At 33.0% G+C, this 18,696-nt stretch overlaps 1 protein-coding gene across 4 annotated transcripts in view; it reads left to right on the top strand.

Annotated features, from left to right (window-relative positions):
* CDase (neutral ceramidase) overlaps positions 1–14,620 on the top strand; it is a 55,178-nt gene extending 40,558 nt beyond the window's left edge. For all 4 annotated transcript variants that reach the window (XM_070645787.1, XM_070645866.1, XM_070645621.1 and 1 more), the window contains exons 3-8: positions 9,451–9,585; positions 9,832–10,048; positions 11,044–11,370; positions 11,435–11,619; positions 12,152–12,458; positions 12,858–14,620. In XM_070645787.1, the coding sequence (XP_070501888.1) occupies positions 9,472–9,585; positions 9,832–10,048; positions 11,044–11,370; positions 11,435–11,619; positions 12,152–12,458; positions 12,858–13,783 (2,076 nt within the window). In that variant the 5' untranslated portion in view covers positions 9,451–9,471 and the 3' untranslated portion in view covers positions 13,784–14,620. The remainder of the gene's footprint in view (positions 1–9,450; positions 9,586–9,831; positions 10,049–11,043; positions 11,371–11,434; positions 11,620–12,151; positions 12,459–12,857) is intronic.
* The last annotated feature ends 4,076 nt before the right edge of the window (positions 14,621–18,696 follow it).

The following is an 18,696-nucleotide window of genomic DNA, read 5'->3' as shown; positions in this document are numbered from 1 at the left end:
CATAAAGTTTTAATTTATTTTTTGTTGGATATTTGGATATGCTTTCGTACTTCTTGGTGTCCTCAGCTGCTGTATCATTTACCAATTCAAAGTATGATTGACCATAAATATTTAAATCAGACACAAAATCCTCAAGCTGTTTTGATATTGAATATTGTGGAACAATTGTTACGGCCGGAAATGGAACCTAAAATTGACAATTGTAGCACAGAAGTTCAAATCTTGTTGGAACCAGAGTGTGGCCGTCTCCAATTCGACATTCAATTGTCGAAAAATTCGAACTCAACTAATTTTAAAATAAAAATTTACGTTACAAAGAAAAATAAAAATAACGGTAAAAAAAAAATTTGAATTTTTAAAAATTTTTGAAAAAAATGAACGGTCATATTTGAGACAGCCACACTCTGGTTGGAACTAACATCTTTGATCATTTTAAAGTTGTCATCATAAGCAATTACACGACTTTCTGGGACACTTTCTTTGGTGCTTAAAATAAGATGAAAGCATAAGCTTAAGGATGTGAGGATGAAGAATATCCAAATTATGCTGAAAATATTCAAAATTATTGTATGAAAATCATTGAACTGCTTAGCTTGCCTGTTAGTCCATGACAGGTCCACAATGTAACCAAATCCATGTATTGACGATTCCTTAAAGTAAGACTTGAAATGTTCCTTAAATTTGTCAATTTTTCCATTTTCCACATCAACTTCCTCAAATGGATATACTTTAATGTCTACTTTAGTGATTTTCTCAACAAAAATTCGAATTGTGAACCAATAAATCAGCTCAATAAATGACAGTGCTGAAAATCCAGCAAAAAGTCCCAAAATTCCACCAATATATGACATAAAATCAAGCTCATTGAACTGCTTCTTGCGGACTAGCTGATCAAAGACATTTTTCTTGTATTGAAGACGAAATCCAATGCTTACAACTGAGAGTGAATAGCTTACGCTGCAAAAATAAGAAAATCTATAAAAATTGTTAATTTCCAAATTTTTTCTTACTCAAGACTTCCGTAACTTTGCTGTTCATAGTTGTACTGCACATATTCACATGGATCAAAGCATCCACAAGTGCCTTTCTGTTCCTCAAAGTCATTTTCAGCCTTTTTGTAGCAATTTTGCTCATTTGCCGAACAAATTCGAGTTGAAGAATTTCGAATCATGAAGAATTCAACGCAGCCACAACGACTGAGCATGAAATCAGTCAGACATTCATTCTCGCAGTTGTTTTTCGTGTAGACTTTGAAGAATTTTAGAATTTTCTCATTTTCCAAGTAGCAGTTGCGTCTGAAATGATGGAAATTTGGAGAATTTTGAGGTTAGAATTCTGAATTTTTGGTGTTTTTTGAGGTTAGAATACAAATTTTGGAATTTTTGAGGTTAGAATCTTAATTTTTAAAAAAGTTTTAGATTAAAATCCAAAATTAGGGATTTTTGAGGTTAGAATCTCAATTTGAGGTTAGAATAAACTCACTCATTAGGATCATATCCAGCAAGTGACTCATCAATTGAATGCTGTTGTGGATCAATTAAAATTGTTGTTTGAAGCTTAAGATTTAAATATAAAGTTTTAGCATTTGCAGACGGCAATTCAAGTGGATCATGAAGAATTACAGTATATCCATCAAATGTATTATTCATAATTCTATCCACACTCCTTTTACCAAGATTAAATCCAACCCATAATCCAGCTTTTGATGTCGATAATCTCTGTGGCATCACCTTCGGTTCCAGTTCATGTTCAATTCTATTTTCATATTCGTCAAAAAAATGTAAAATTCTTGCAGTTTTGTAATGAAAATCATCAGATGTTGAGTTGATGTGCAGCAAGTCATGACTAAATCCAATATTGTAAGTGATGCACAAGCCCCATTGTGTCATAACCTCAAAAGCATATTCCTTGGATTCATCAACCCAATAGAAGTAAATCATTCCGTCAAAGAATTCTTTTTCAAATTCATTCATGACATCCACAAAATCGTCGGTTGGAACTGAAATATTGAGTTTGGCAAAAATGTTGCGATTTTTGAGCATGTCAAGCACTTGAAGACGTTTTAAGCTGGAAAATTTAATGATTAATTTAATGAAAATATCAAAAAATGACAAATTTTTAGGGTTTGACAAATATGCGCATATGCATGCATACATGCGCATACAGGATGCGCAAACAGGATGCGCAAACAGGATGCGCAAACAGGATGCGCATACAGGATGCGCAAACAGTATGCGTATGCACGCATATGCGCATACAGTTTTGTCGAACCCTACAAATTTTACAGTTTTAATCCAAGCTGTTCATGCTTAATGCTTCCATTTTCAATTCTGTCCAAAAATTCAGCATAACTTATGTTGCCAAATTTAATTTCATCGCTAAATTCTTGCACATCCTCTTCAACTTCATAAATAGTATAAATCATTGTGTGCTTTTGGAACCGATAATGCTTGCCATCTGATAAATATGCAGACTTAGGAATTTTAAACATTAGTCGTGGACAGACTGTGACTGCTGGAAAATTAATCTGAAATGATTTTTATGGATTTAAGCTATTTTGTGATTAGAAATAGGCAAAGAACTCACTTCAGACACAGGAATCGACTGATCAGACAAATAAGACACAATTGGAACCTTTTGGACTTTAATGACAAGTTCCGTGATTAAAATTGTAGTGTAAGTGACTGAAACAATCAAGGAAATGATCCAGAAAATTCTAGAAAAATTCAAAATTGAAATTTAAGCATTTTTAACTAATTTTGACAACTTTTTTACCTTTCAACAACATGAAACCTTTTAGAGATGTAAGCAAGTCCATGAATTGTCGAAATTTCCAAATATTTTTGCACATCAAACTTCATACTTGCAACAATTTTCATACAAAATGACTTAAAATGTTCAAATTGCGTCAAATTTTTTATTAATCTGATTAAAAATTACACGAATTTACATCATGCAAACACACAATCGCATGCTGACTGTTCCTGAATAGTCTCTAACCTCCTCAATGACCCCTCAATACCCTCCACAAATCAACAGCCAATCGAATAGTAAAAAAGTATAAAAATTCAACAATTGAAAGCATTGAAATGCCAGCAAAAAGTCCCAAAAGTCCACCGACATAAGAAACAACATCCGAGAATGTAAATTGCTGATATCTTCGGAACAAAACGATGTCGTCCATGTTCATTCTCACATTTATTCTTGTCTCATTTCCTCCTGTCTCATGCTTTGTATAATATTTGATATTATACCTCATTGAGTTACACAATGGCAGGCATACGACAGTTTGGTCAGTTGTTGGATCAGACTTGGACATATTTAAGCAAATATTATCGGAATCTCTAAACGGCTGATCAATGTTCACACATCCATATTCATTTGACATTGCTATTGTCTGTGACTCAATTTCGCAATTTATTTGTGAATATTTTTTGAAGTATTTCAATGACTTTTCACCAATAAAGTAACAACCTCGTTGTTCTGGTGTCATTTTTCTAAGATTTTCATCAGTTCTGATTATTTCCGGTGTTACAATCACATCCATGGATGTGCCATACACAAATGATGTGAAATCTTTTCTTGATGAGAATGTCGGTAAGAAGTCAGACTGATGAATCATAAAAGATTGATCAATGCATTCCTTGTAGTCGCCTAAAGGCTTCTTAAGCTTGATAGTAAAAGTTGCATGATCCAATTTGTTGAATTTTAGAGGATATTTGAGTAATTTTGGGAATTTTTGAAGATTTTCTGACTTTGTTGTGACGTTTCTTGTGTATTTGAAGTCACTGCTGATCCTGTGGAGTGCCTGAGTCAGTCAAAGTAGTCTAAAGACCTTAAAGATACTCACTGATCAAAGTTGAACATCTCATCAGCATCAATCATGTTAAATGTGAATCCCATGCCACGAGATGTTCGAATTTCGGCAAATTCTGGTTGATATTTGTCATTAAATGATGAAAATTGCTCGCGGAACCAATCATAATGCACATGTGACTTAAATAGGAAGTAAATGTAAGGCACAAAACTAAAGTTATAGCCCAAATGATATGCATCATATTTTTCTATACAAAGAAAGTGTCGAGCTACTTTTCTGGTGAATTAAATTGGTAAAAAAATGATTTTTAGTCTTGGAATTGACAATTTTTGACATTTGGTTCTTTCAGAGGCGTAGCTAGACATGGGGTACAGTAATGGGGGAGGGTTAAGGGGTATTTTTTGACATTTTTGAAAGAAGCAAACCAAAAATTTAAAAAAATGTTACAAAATAGACAGCTTGTCAATTCTCGGAGGTGGGGGAAACCCCCTCACTCTTCCTGACCCCCCTGGCTACGCCCCTGCCTTCCCAACATCATCCAAAAGTATCTCAATACAAACCTTTTATATGTTTCATGTTGCTCACGTGTCCTATAAAATATATGCAATCGATTTGACCAAATGTACAGCTCTTCCGCAACATTCTTAACATAAGTGATTTGTGGCACAATTGTGATTGCTGGAAATGAAATCTAAACAAATTTCAGGCTTAATAAAATTTAGATTTTATATCCAAAATTAACTTACATTTTCAATCAGTTTAAAACTATCATCATAGGTAGTAACACTGATATTAGGAACATTATCGTCTGTACTGAGTATCAAGTGAAAACTGAAAGTGATTGAGGTTAAGATGAAGATGGTCCACATTATGCTGCATATGAGAAATACACAATTTGATCAGGGAGGGTTAAAAAATTATCAAAATTTACAAAATCAGAATTTAAAAATAAACTAATGAGTTTTAATCTTGTGGGTAATAAGGGGTAATGGGGGAGGGGTTCCTTGGTCACCACACCAATTCTTCTTATCAAGGTACGATCCATATCCAATATAATGTTAATAAAGAATGTTAATCATTGAGATCCAGAGTTGAGTTGTGTGTGGGGGGGTCAGTTGCTGAGTCTACATGTCACACTCAGCATCGGGAACTCTCATAAGAGTATGTCGTGGCAACTGATTGTCAAATGAGTGAGGATCCGTCAGACCAGTTTGTAAAGGAATCAAAACTACTCCTTTAATGACTCTTTTGTCAACTTATTGACTTTAGCCAACAAAAGGAGGCTATGAGCTGAGTTTCCACTGCCGGGACTCGAACCCATGACCGTTTGGTTGCTGTAGATGCCGAAGTATGAATCTATTCCATCACTGAGCCACCTAGACTCACTAAAACCCCAAAAAACCCCCTCAAATTCCAATCAAAAATTAAAGCTTACAAACTAATTTGTGAGAATTCAAAAATAAAGCTGAGTCCATGAATTGATGACTCATTGAAGTATGACTTGATGAATTTTTTGACATGTGATTCAGTTTGACTTTCATTTAATGGATTTATTTTGGATACTGTTTCACAATTTCCAATAAAAACACGAATTGTGAACCAATAAATCAACTCAATAAATGAAAGTGCTGAAAATCCAGCAAAAAGACCCAAAATTCCACCAACAAATGATAAAAAATTAAAAATTGTAAATTGCTTTTTTCGAGCTAGTTTGATGACTTGATTGCTTCTATACTTGACATGAAAACCGACTTCGTTGTATGATGTTATAGGATAGAAACTAAAAAGAAAAGAATTTTTAACAGAAGTTGAAGCTGACCAGCTTTAATCGACTTTAGACTGACTATGGCCGATTAAATTGTAATAAAAAATGTATAATTTACTTTACAAGACCAGATGATTCAATATCAATATCATACTTGACATATTCACATGGATCAAAACAACCACAAGTGCCTTTCAGTTCCTCAAAGTCATCCTCAGCCTTTTTGTAGCAATTTTGCTCATTTGCCGAACAAATTCGAGTTGAAGAATTTCGAATCATGAAGAATTCAACGCAGCCACAACGACTGAGCATGAAATCAGTCAGACATTCATTCTCGCAGTTGTTTTTCGTGTAGACTTTGAAGAATTTTAGAATTTTCTCATTTTCCAAGTAGCAGTTGCGTCTGAAATGATGGAATTTTGGAGGATTTTGAGGTTAAAATTCTGAATTTTAGGATTTTTTTAGGTTAAAATCCAAATTTAGGGAATTTTGAGGTTAGAATTTAAATTTCAGAATTTTTTGAGGTTAGAATCCAAATTTATGGAATTTTTGAGGTTAGAATCCAAATTTAGGGAATTTTTGAGGTTAGAATCCAAATTTAGGGAATTTTTGAGGTTAGGATCCAAATTTTGGGATTTTTTGAGGTTAAGATTCAAATATGAACTTACTCAACAGGCTCATTATGATACAATGATTCATCAATTGTATTAATTTGTGCATTAATCAAAACATTTGTTCGTAATTTCTGATTATAATTCATTAAAATTGATTTTTTCGATGGCAATTCAAATGGATCATGAAACAGCACGACATAACCATTAAAATCATTATCAATTGGCTTAATTGTTAAGTCCTTAAATTTTGAATTACCAAATCCAACCCATAAACCATTTTTTGATGTTGAAATCTTTTGTGGCTTATTGCTGGACATTACGACAATTTTTTCATGTTCATAAATTTTAAATTCATAATGAAAGTCATCAGATGTTGAGTTTAGATGCAGTACATCATGACTGAATCCAATATTATGTGTAAAGCACAATCCCCATGGTGTAATTATCTCAGAAATAAAATGTTGCTTCTCATTAATTAAAATAAATACAATTGCGTGCCAGACTGACAAGAATTCCTTTAGAAATTCATTAATAACATCCAGGAAGTCATCAGTTGAGATTGTAAAGTTAAGCTTGTTGAAAACATTTCGTTTAGTGATCAAATCGACGACTTGAAGACGTCTTAAACTGTAAAATGATGGGGGAATTAGGGCACATGGGTCAGATACGCCAATGGACAGTGCTGTACTTGTATTTAACAGAGTGTGGCCGTCTCAAATTCGAGTTTTTCGACATTAGATTGTCGAAAAATTCGAACATTTCAAAACTCAACTTATTTTAAAATAAAAATTTACGTTACGAAGAAATAATAAAAGTAACGGTCAAAAAAAATTTGAATTTTAAAAGAAATTAACGGTCGTTTTTGAGACGGCCACACTCTGTCAAAAATTTAATCATTACATTTTATCTCCTAATTCTTGAGGCTTAATTGATCCAGTTTCAATATTTCTTAAAAATTCAGCATAACTGATATTGCCAAACTTAATTTCATCTTTATATTCCTGTTTATATTCTTCGTTTTCATAAAAATAAGGTTCAAGTGTGTGTCTATCAAATCGGTATGGTCGTTCAATTTCATAAGTTGATATAAAATAGCTTAGTGAGAATCGTGGACACACCGTAACTGCCGGAAAGTTTATCTAAAAAGTTAAAATACGAAAATTTTATTAAAAAAATAATGAGAAATTTTGTAAAAAATTCAACCTCAGATACAGGAACAGACTGATCTGATAAATAGGTGACAATCGGATAGTTCTGAACCTTTATGACAACCTTTGTGATTAATATTGATGTAAGAATCAATGAAATTAGCAGAGCAATGATCCAAAAAAGTCTAAAAAAATTACAATAATTAGTTTTTTTGAGGTTATTCAGAGTGCGGCTGTCCTAAATTCGACATTAGATTGTCGAAAAATTCAAACTCAACATATTTTAAAATAAAAATTTACGTTAAAAAGAAAAGTAAAAATAACGGTCAAAAAAATTTTGAATTTTAACGACAATTTTTTTTTTGAAAAAAAATTAACGGTCGTTTTTGAGAAAGCCACACTCTGAGGTTATTAAGGCGGAATGGTTTTGTTTTCTGGTACCAAATCAATATGATACCAACCAGGCAGTCATGAGTTCGACTACTAGGGTCTTGCTTGTTTAAAAATAATTTTTAAGGTTAAAAAAATGATCAAAAATGATAAAATTTGGACAAAAATTGATTGACTTAAACAGAGTTGGCGGATGTCTGGGAATCAGACATTATTGGACTCTAAAGTGGAGTTTTGTCAACTCTTGACCAGAGTTTGAAGTCCAGTCGACAAGCATATTGACTTCGGGTCCAGCCTCACAACCTAGATCCACTGCGATCAACAATCGGTTATCCCACACCCTTTACATCCACAATTTACATTGAAATCCGAACTACTTGCAAGCTTTACACATTCCAAAGACACAAGTACCTGATGCACCCTGACTCATACCTTTCTATTCGACTTGATCGCTTGGATATATAACAAACTCCATGAATTGTTGAGATTTTGAAATAATTTTGTAAATCAAACATCATTTGATGGATATAAAGTTATACTGCTTCATATTCATGACATGTACACTAATGTGATTGTATTTAATCATAAAACTATAAATCTGACCTATTTGTTGCACTTTACAGATATATAAATCAGAGTGTGACTGTCTCAAAAACGACCGTTAATTTAAAAAAAAATTATTTTTCGTTAAAATTCAAATTTTTTTTTGACCGTTACTTTTATTTTTCTTCTTAACGTAAATTTTTATTTTAAAATTAGTTGAGTTCGAATTTTTCGATAATCTAATATCGAAGAATTCGAATGCGGGACAACCACACTCTGATATAAATGTCAATTTGTCATGCTTTTGGTTCTTATCTGACATTATTTGCGTGTGAGCTTCTAGATTGTGTATTTTTGAGTCGTTAATGTCTCGAATCTGCAGATGTAAAATGTCAAAATGAAGCTGAATTCAGTTCTTATTTGAGACCATTCCTTCTAAGTCCATGTCTATTGAAATGTGATCCTGATGAGAACTTAATGCAGCTTTATTTTGACATCTGCAGGTTCAACAGCTATCCATAGCAGTCATAGATACAGCTTTTAAGTATTACAGTACCATCAATGCATCATCTTTGCCTGTTAGCTACTGGAAACTGCACAACATGCTGTATCTATTCAATACCTTTCAACATAGTTGCAAAACAGGCAAAAACCGTACAATTGTTTTTGATAATTTGTACGGTTTTGTAATAAAAACAATACAAATTATACGAAAACGTGTGGAAGACAATAACCTTACAAATTCTAGAATAATTTGTATGGTTTTCTTACAAAACCGTACAAATTATCAAAAAAATTGTACGGTTTTTGCCTGTCACAGGTGCCTGTTTTGCATCTCTGCCTTACAATATGCACTAACATGCATGAGTATCTGTTTTGCATACATCTTAGGCGACTGCCTGTGCTATACATCATCAATATAATGAATCATTGTTTACTAATCATCATCATGTGTGCCTGCAATCTGATTGCAATTAATCAAAGTTTGTGCTTATGTGTCACAACATGTCCAATTAGTTAATGAAAAACAATTTTTAGCACTTCCGATAAATTTTGATGGCAAAAAATTGAAAATTTTCAAATATTTTTGAAACTGTCAATCAGATTGCTGCTGTTGTGCTGACTGTCAAGTTGTAAAATTTTCACTCAAAAAAATCTCAATTTTCATTACAGATCCAACAAGTAAGAGTCATCATGTGGACCACATCTGTTGTTGTCCTTGCATTATTCTGCATTGGAACTGCTACATCATATCAAATTGGACTTGGTCGTGCTGATGTGACTGGACCAAGTGTCGAAATTGCTTTTGTAAGTTGACAAATTTGACACAGAGTGTGGCTGACTCAAAAATGACTGTTAATTTTTTTCAAAATTCAAATTTTTTTTGACCGTTATTTTTAATTTTTTTCGTAACGAAAATTTTAATTTTAAAATAAGTTGAGTTCGGAATGTTCGAATTTTTCGACAATCTAATGTCGAAAAACTCGATTTTGAGACGTCCACACCCTAATTTGACATTTTTTGGATCATTTTATTAAACTTTTTAATCCACAGATGGGATATGCTCAACTCAATCAACGTGGTCATGGAATACATACACGACTTTATGCCAGAACATTCATTGTTGAGGATGAATTAAAAAATCGTGTCTGTTTTGTTAGTGTCGATGCTGGTATGATAAGTCATGCTGTTAAAAGGAATGTAATTCGTGAATTACAGAAGAAATTTGGAACAATTTATCGTTATGATAATGTGATGATATCTGGAACTCGTGAGTATGACTTGATACATGTCTAGGTGCCATATCGAAGTGGGTTTGAAGCATCTGCATCGTTCTGAATGCATTTGAAACTCTATAACAGGGGTGGGGAACCTTAAGCTCTATAGCAGGGCACACCTTAGTGGTGAGCCTCGATCGAAACTACACAGGGCCAAACTGCATGGTGCAAAACTGCACACTAAGGTGCCGCGGCACACAGGTTGCCCACATCTGCCCCAAAAGCTTATCTAAATAAATTAAAATCTTATTTACAATGGCATAGCTTGAAGCTGATTATCAGTTTGGATGAAAAATTCAGCTGGAATTTAGGAAACGTTCGTAAATTACGTAACACTATCGATTTTAGACCTTTCTACCCTCATTTTAATGCTTTATTACTAAAACATGAAGTATGATTTATATTAACGTTCCCTATAAGAACCATTCACTTATTAGTTAATGCACTAAGTTTTGTAAAGTTCGGTAAACTTCGGAATAATTCGGCAAAGTTCGGAATAATTTGGTAAACTTCGGAATAATTCGGTAAGCTTCGGTATATTTCGGCAAGCTTCGGAATATTTCGGCAAGCTTCGGTACGTTTCGATTAATAGTTCGACAAACTTCGGAATAATTGCACAAACTTCGGTATAATTCGGCAAAGTTTGGAATAATTCGGTAAATTTCAGAATAATTCGGTAAGTTTCGGAATAATTCGGCAAACTTCGGCACATTTCGACTAAAAGTTCGTCGAAGTTTGGAATAATTCGGCATGGTTCGGCAAACTTCGTAATAATTCGGCATTGTTCGGAAAAATTCGGCAAATTTCGTAATAATTCTGCAAGCTTCGGCACGTTTTGGCTTAACGAGTACCAAACACCCAAACAGTCGATTTTTCACGTTACGCAATTAGTGAACGTTCCCTTCCTTCAAGCATCCACACGACTTTAAACTGAGCAGTCATTAATTTCCTAAATCTTTGCATTATTTTCCATCCTTACTTCCAACAGACACACACAGCGGACCAGCCGGCTTTCATATGTTTGTATTGTATGACTTGACAGCTCTAGGCTTTGTTCCTGAAACATTTTATGCCTTAGTTAAAGGCATAACACAATCAATCATAAATGCACACAATAATATGAATGAAGGTCGAATATTCTTATCAGAAACGGACATTTATGATGCAAACATTAATCGATCGCCAATGTCATATAATAATAATCCAGAACAGGAAAAGGCACAGTACAAGGATAATACAGATAAGAAATTGATACAATTGAGGTTCATGGATAAGCTTAATAAGAATGTTATGGGTGCATTTAATTGGTTTGCAGGTAGACTTAATGACTTTAACTGATTTAATCTCAATTATTGACTTCATTATGAACATTTTTACAGTACATCCAACATCAATGAACAATACAAACAAGTTCATTTCATCAGATAATGTTGGATATGCCTCAATATTATTGGAACAAGAGTACAATAAGGACAGTTTGGTGGGAAAAGGAAGCTTTGTTGGTGCTTTTTGTTCAGCTAATTTGGGTGATGTCTCACCAAATATTATGGGACCTAAATGTGCTGTAAGTTTGATTTATTGATTTGATTTTGTATTTGAAAATTCGCAAAAAGTTTTGTAAAGTTCGGAAAAGTTCGGCAAACTTCGGAATAATTCGGGATAGTTCGGAATAAGTTCGGAATAATTCGACAAACTTCGGACAACTTCGGTAAGGTTCGGCACAATTAGGAATTAAGTCGACAAGGTTCGGCATAGTTCGGCAAAGCTCGGCAAACTTCGGAATAATTCGGGATAGTTCAGCAAAGTTCGGAATAATTCGGCAAACTTCGGACAACTTCGGTAAGGCTCGGCACAATTAGGCTAAAAATTGGGCAAAGTTCGGAATAATTCGAATCATTTCTGTAAAAGCTCGCCAAACTTCGGAATAATTCGGCAAAGCTCGGTACATTTCGTCTAAAAATTCGGCAAGGTTCGTCACATCAAAACGATCAAAACTTCGGCAAACTTCGGGTAAAAATTCGGCTGAAAACTCGCTAGACTTCGGAAAAATTCGGAACATTCATCCTCAATCTCTAAATTCTCAATTTAATCCACAGATCTCGGGTCTTCCATGCGATCCCCTCACATCAGCATGTCCCAACAAAGACATTTGTTTTGCATCCGGTCCCGGACGTGATATGATGGAAAGTACCAAAATTATCGGTACCAGAATCTATCGTGGTGCATCAAAGCTTCTATCAACCAGAGTTGGTCGTGAAATAATTGGACCTGTAAAGTTTATTCATCAATTTGTTGACATGCCAAAGCAGGCAGGCGTTTACTTTAATCCAAAATTAAAACGTGCTGAAAATTACACTGGATGCCTACCAGCTATGGGATATTCATTTGCTGCTGGAACTACAGGTATGTTGAATGAGCATTATTAGGCCATTTAATTTCGAAAGTATTCGACATTGATTTCGAAAGAATTCGAAATTATATTCGAAAATTCAAAAAATATTGATCTTTTATTTGTAACGTATTTTTTGATTTCAAAAAAAATTCAACAGTCATTTATTTTATAAAAACATAGTTTCTATCCCCGTTTTATCATTCAAATATTAACGGTGTGGCCGTCTCAAATTCGAATTCTTCGACATTCAATTGTCGAAAAACTCGAACTTAACTAATTTTAAAATAAAAATTTACGTTACGAAGAGAAATTAAAGTAACGGTCAAAAAAAATTTGAATTTTAAAATTTGAAAAAAATTAACTGTCATTTTTGAGAAAGCCATACTAATTCCAAACTTCCATTTTTCCAGACGGACCCGGTGCATTTGACTTCCAACAAGGTACCGTCAGTGACAATGACTTTTGGAATACAGTTCGTGACTTTATAGCCGAACCAACCCAATGGGATAAACAATGTCATGGTACAAAACCAATATTATTAGCAACAGGACGTGCTGTATATCCATATCATTGGCAACCAACAGTCGTACCATTACAATTATTATCAATTGGTGATGTCTTAATGTTTGGACTTCCAGGTGAATTTACAACAATGGCTGGACGTCGTCTTCGAAGTGAAATTCAATTATTTAGTAAAAGTAGGAACAATGAGTTCCAATCAATACTTTGTGGATTATCAAATATTTACACAAGTTATGTAACAACACCAGAAGAGTATGATATACAGCGATATGAGGGTGCATCCACAATATTTGGTCCACATACCTTAACTATATATATTAATAGATTTATTAAGTTACTTGATGCTATGATGCGTGATAAGACAATTGATCCAGGTCCAATGCCAATTAATCAAGATACAAAACAAATATCATTAGTCACAAAAGTATATTATGATGGATATGCCATTGGAAGTGGATTTGGTTATGTTATAAATCAACCAAAAAGGTCCTATAGACGTGGTGACTTAGTGTCTGTGTCATTTGTGGCTGGTAATCCACGAAATAATTTAATGACTGATTCAAGTTATTTTTATGTGGAACGGATTGTTAATGATGAGTGGATGATTGTGGCTACAGATGCTAATTGGGAGACAAAATTTAAATGGACGAGAATTTCAATGATTTTAGGACGTAGTGAAATTGAATTTTTATGGGATATACCTGAGACAGCATTAAGTGGTGAATATCGTATTAGACATCGGGGTTATTATGCTTATATATTGGGTGGGGTATATCCATATCAGGGATCAACAAATCATTTTATTATTCAGTAAATTAGTTGTTTTGAGGTTAGGGTTAGGGGGGTAAAGGAGCCGGGGGTAGTTGAGCATGGGGTAAAGGAGCCGGGGGCAATTTAGCATGGGGTAAAGGAGCTTGGGGCAATTTTGCATGGGGTAAAGGAGCCTGGGGTAAAGGAGCCTGGGGCAATTTAGCATGGGGTAAAGGAACTGGGGGCAATTAAGCATGGGGTAAAGTAGCATGGGGTAAAGGAGCCGGGGGCAATTTTGCATGGGGTAAAGTAGCATGGGGTAAAGGAGCCGGGGGCAATTTTGCATGGGGTAAAGTAGCATGGGGTAAAGGAGCCGGGGGCAATTTTGCATGGGGTAAAGTAGCATGGGGTAAAGGAGCCGGGGGCAATTTTGCATGGGGTAAAGTAGCATGGGGTAAAGGAGCCGGGGGCAATTTTGCATGGGGTAAAGTAGCATGGGGTAAAGGAGCCGGGGGCAATTTTGCATGGGATAAAGGAGCCTGGGGTAAAAGAACATGGGGTAAAGGAACATGGGGTAAAGGAGCAGGGGGCAATACAAGATGGGGTAAATAAGAAGGGGTAAAAAAGCAAGTGGGGACAAAATGGTGGAAATTTTACCTTTTGTTACGTAATTTATGAACGTACCCCATTGAGTTTGTAAGTCAGCAGATGCTGTACTTTTGACTACATGTAAATTAAGCTACAAAATATCCAAATAATTTATTTTAAGGTTAAGATTTTTTAATAGATTTTAAGGTTAAATTAAGCATATTTTATACCAGGACATGAGCATCAAACATATGAGCAACAATTAGGTTAAGAACTTAATAATCAAGTCAGACTGCATTAAATTTAAATTTTTAACGGTTTTTTTTTGTAGAAAATAAAATAAAATTTTATTAAAAATAAATTCGAATTTTTTTTTAAGTTTTATTTTTTCAGAAGTCGTCCTCAAGTCGTCCCCCAAGTCGTCCCCAAGTCGTCCCCCAAGTCGTCCCCAAGTTGTCCCCCAAGTCGTCCCCAAGTTGTCCCCCAAGTCGTCCCCAAGTCGTCCCCCAAGTCGTCCCCAATTCGTCCCCAAGTCGTCCCCAAGTTGTCCTCAAGTTGTCCCCAGAGAACCCCATAGCCTAACCCTCCTGACCCCTAAAAATCATCAATTAATCTTGAGTGACGTCATCAAAGTAAGTGCTGCATTTGTTGCTGTTGATTGACAGTTCATGACTGCTGCATTGTCAAGTTCAGACTGTAAATAAGATTGTGAGATTTGTGTCTATTGATCAGTGCTGATTGCATGTGCATGTGCATCACATTATAGCTTCAAGTGGAACTGAAAAGACGTTTGGAAATTTTATAAGAATTTTAAAAAAAAAGTTAAAAAAATTGAAAAAATTTAAAAAAAAAATAAAAAATTTTGATAATAAAATTTAAAAAAAAGTTTAAAAAAATTTTAAAAAAAATTAAACAAATTCAAATTTAAAAAAAATTAAGTTAAAAATAAAAGATTTTTTTTTTTAAATTTAAAATTAAAAAAAGTTAAATAAATAATTAAAAAAAATAGAAAATTGTTAAAAAAATTTTGAAAAAAACTTAAAAAGATAAAAAAAGCAAAACAAGTTAAAAAAAAATTGAAAAAATTTACAAAAAATACAAAAATGGGAAAAAAGTTTAAAAAATATTAAAAAAAAATAAAAAATAAAAATTAAAAAAGTTTTATTAAAAAAATTTTGAAAAAAACATAAAAAGTTAAAAAAGGCAAAAATTAAAAAAAGTTAAAAAAAAAATTTAAAAAGTTAAAAAATTTAAAAAATTTTAATAAAATTTTAAAAAATAGAAAAATTTGGAAAAAATTCAAATTTAAAATAAAATTTAAAAATAAAAGATTTTTTTTAAAAAAATTTGAAATTTAAACAAGTTAAAAAAAATAATAAAATTTTCATAAGAAAAATTTTTGAAAAAAAATTAAAAAATAAATAAAAAATTTACCAAAATTAAAAAAAGTTGAAAGTTAACAAATATAAAAAATTAAAAATTTTTATTTTAAAATTTAATGTTAAAAAAGTTAAAAAAATTAAATTAAAAAAATATTAAAAAGCTAATTAATTTATAAAAAAAATTAAAAATTTTAAATTTTAAAATAAAAATTTCATTTAAAAAAAAAGTTTAATAAGTTTTAAAAAATTTAGAATAATTAAAATTGAGAAATAAAAAAAAATTTAAAAAATCAAAATTTAGAAATTTTTTTAATAATTTAAAAAAAACTACAAAATTTTAAAAAGTTAAAAAATTAAAAAAATAAAAAATTGAAAAACTTAAAAATACCAAAAAATTAAAAAAAAAGTTCGAAAAATTTTAAGAATTTTTTAAAAAGTTTAAAAAAGTCAAAAAAAAATTATTAAAAAAATGCCAAAAAATGTCTAAAATTGCAACATTTTTAACTGCTTTGCTGCTCATCATTATTAGTCATGGATCTGCAGCATCACCATTGCCATCAATTCCAACCTCAACATCCGCACCAAATTCAACCACAATTTCACCAAACTCACCACAAAATCAAGACTTTTCACAATTCTTCGCCGACTTAATGAACAAATTTTCAATTCCGTCATCAAAACAGTCCGAAATTGAGGACTTTATCAGGTCGTCCATGTTCGCACCGGCTGCAATAAATCTCAAAAGTTTTTCCCAAAAAGTCGCTGAAATTCAAAAAAATTCACCAAATTCAACGGTTTTTATTGATTGCGATTTGAATTTTAAGAAGGCTTTGAAAAATGCCAAAGTTTTCGCATTTAAAAATTGCAATCCGGAAAAAGTTTTGAAAAGTGAAAATTTTACGAAAATTTTTGATAAATTTCCATCGGCATTTTTGGTGAGTTTTGAAATTCAAACGAGTGTGGTGAATAAAAATGGAGATTTTATGGTGAATTTTGAGGCGAATTTGAGTCAAATTGAGAAAATTTTTGACAATTTTCATCGAAGCTTCTTAATTTTGATTTACGAGAGCATCAGTGACGCGGCAAATTCAACGAAATCCATGACAAGTTCATCCAAATTTTCAGCAAATTTGACGGCAAAATCAGCTAAATCCTTAGCGAATTCGAAGACAAAATCAGTAAAATCCAAAGCAAATTTGAAAGCAAATTCAGAAAATTTGAAAGCAAATTCAGTCAAATCCACGGCAAATTTGAAGACAAATTCTGTCAAATCCACGGCAAATTTGAAAGCAAAATCAGTCAAATCCACGGCAAATTTGATGACAAAATCAACAAAATCCACAGCAAATTTAAAAGCAAAATCAGTAAAATCCACAGCAAATTCAACAAAATCCACAGCAAATTTGAAAGCAAATTCAACAAAATCCACAGCAAATTCATTAAAATCCCCTCAATACTCAGCATTTCTATTCGAAAATTCGCACTTAACTCACCTGGACATCTCCATCAGCTCCAAATTTTCCATGGGAAGTTTCATAGCATCCTTAGACAGCAAACTCACCAACACATCAATCATCCCATACTCAAACAACATCCAAGAATCATTAATTAACAATTGTCCAATTTGCCTTCGTTTACTTCAACTTTTCAGCCTAAAATCTTATTTAATAAATTTGGAAATACCGAACGGAAGTCAATTGAGGCAGTTCCATTGTGACATTGACTGCTTTCGTGCCTTGCTAATTACCCCAACTGACTTTAATTTTACTAAAATTCCCGACCACATTCGGATTTTGCTGCATGAAAAGTTCATCAATTTATTGAGGTTAAGGACGTCTGACGTCATCAGCATGGCTGACAATACGACAGTCAATGACTTTATGGACAGTCACACAACAACAATGGAACTTGAGGGACTTACAACTTTTGCATTTTTACAACAACAATTTAAAGTTTTTGAATTTTTAATACGTGCTGATTGTCCATATCCTGTGGATTTTATGGATGTTAAAGGACATGACCGGATGTATCCAATAAGGAATCGATATGTCCAAAAAATTGAAGGACATAAGAATAAAATTATGAAATTTCATGAGGATATTAAAAGTGGCAATATTGATGCTGTTCAGCAGTTCCTTAATGACAATAAGCATGTCCGATTTGGACGAAATGAGCAGAACAAGTCAGCATTAAAAGTGGCAATTGAGAATAATCAACTTGAGATTTATGCGATGCTTAAAGGACATGGAATGATGATGAGCAGCTTGGACGAAATTGTACAGAAATATGAAAAGGTTTGTGCCTTAATCTGGTACTTCACTTAATCTAGTACTTCACTGCCTTAATCTAGTACTTCATTGGTTTAATCTAGTACCTCATGGACTTAATCTAGTACTTCATTGATTTAATCTAGTACTTCACTGACCTAATCTAGTACTTCACTAACTTAATCTAGTACTTCACTGCCTTAATCTAGTACTTCTCTTAATCTAGTACTTCATTGACTAATCTAGTACTTCACTGACCTAATCTAGTACTTCACTTAATCTAGTACTTCATTGTCCTAATCTAGTACTTCATTGACTTAATCTAGTACTTCACTTAATCTAGTACTTCATTGACCTAATCTAGTACTTCATTGACTTAATCTAGTACTTCACTTAATCTAGTACTTCATTGTCCTAATCTAGTACTTCATTGACTTAATCTAGTACTTCACTTAATCTAGTACTTCAATAGCTTAATCTAGTACTTCATTGACTTAATCTAGTACCTCATTGACTCAATCTAGTACTTCATTGACTTAATCTAGTACTTCACTGACTAATCTAGTACTTCACTGACTTAATCTAGTACTTCACTGACTTAATCTAGTACTTCATTGTCCTAATCTAGTACTTCACTGACTAATCTAGTACTTCACTGACTTAATCTAGTACTTCATTGTCCTAATCTAGTACTTCATTGACTTAATCTAGTACTTCACTTAATCTAGTACTTCATTGAC

This window comes from Chironomus tepperi, unplaced genomic scaffold, assembly GCF_022539635.2.
Source record: "Chironomus tepperi strain 1889 unplaced genomic scaffold, CSIRO-AGI_Ctep_v1 contig_7, whole genome shotgun sequence".
In the NCBI taxonomy this organism is placed as follows: Eukaryota; Metazoa; Arthropoda; class Insecta; order Diptera; family Chironomidae; genus Chironomus; species Chironomus tepperi.
This window is presented reverse-complemented; position numbering and strand designations above follow the sequence as displayed.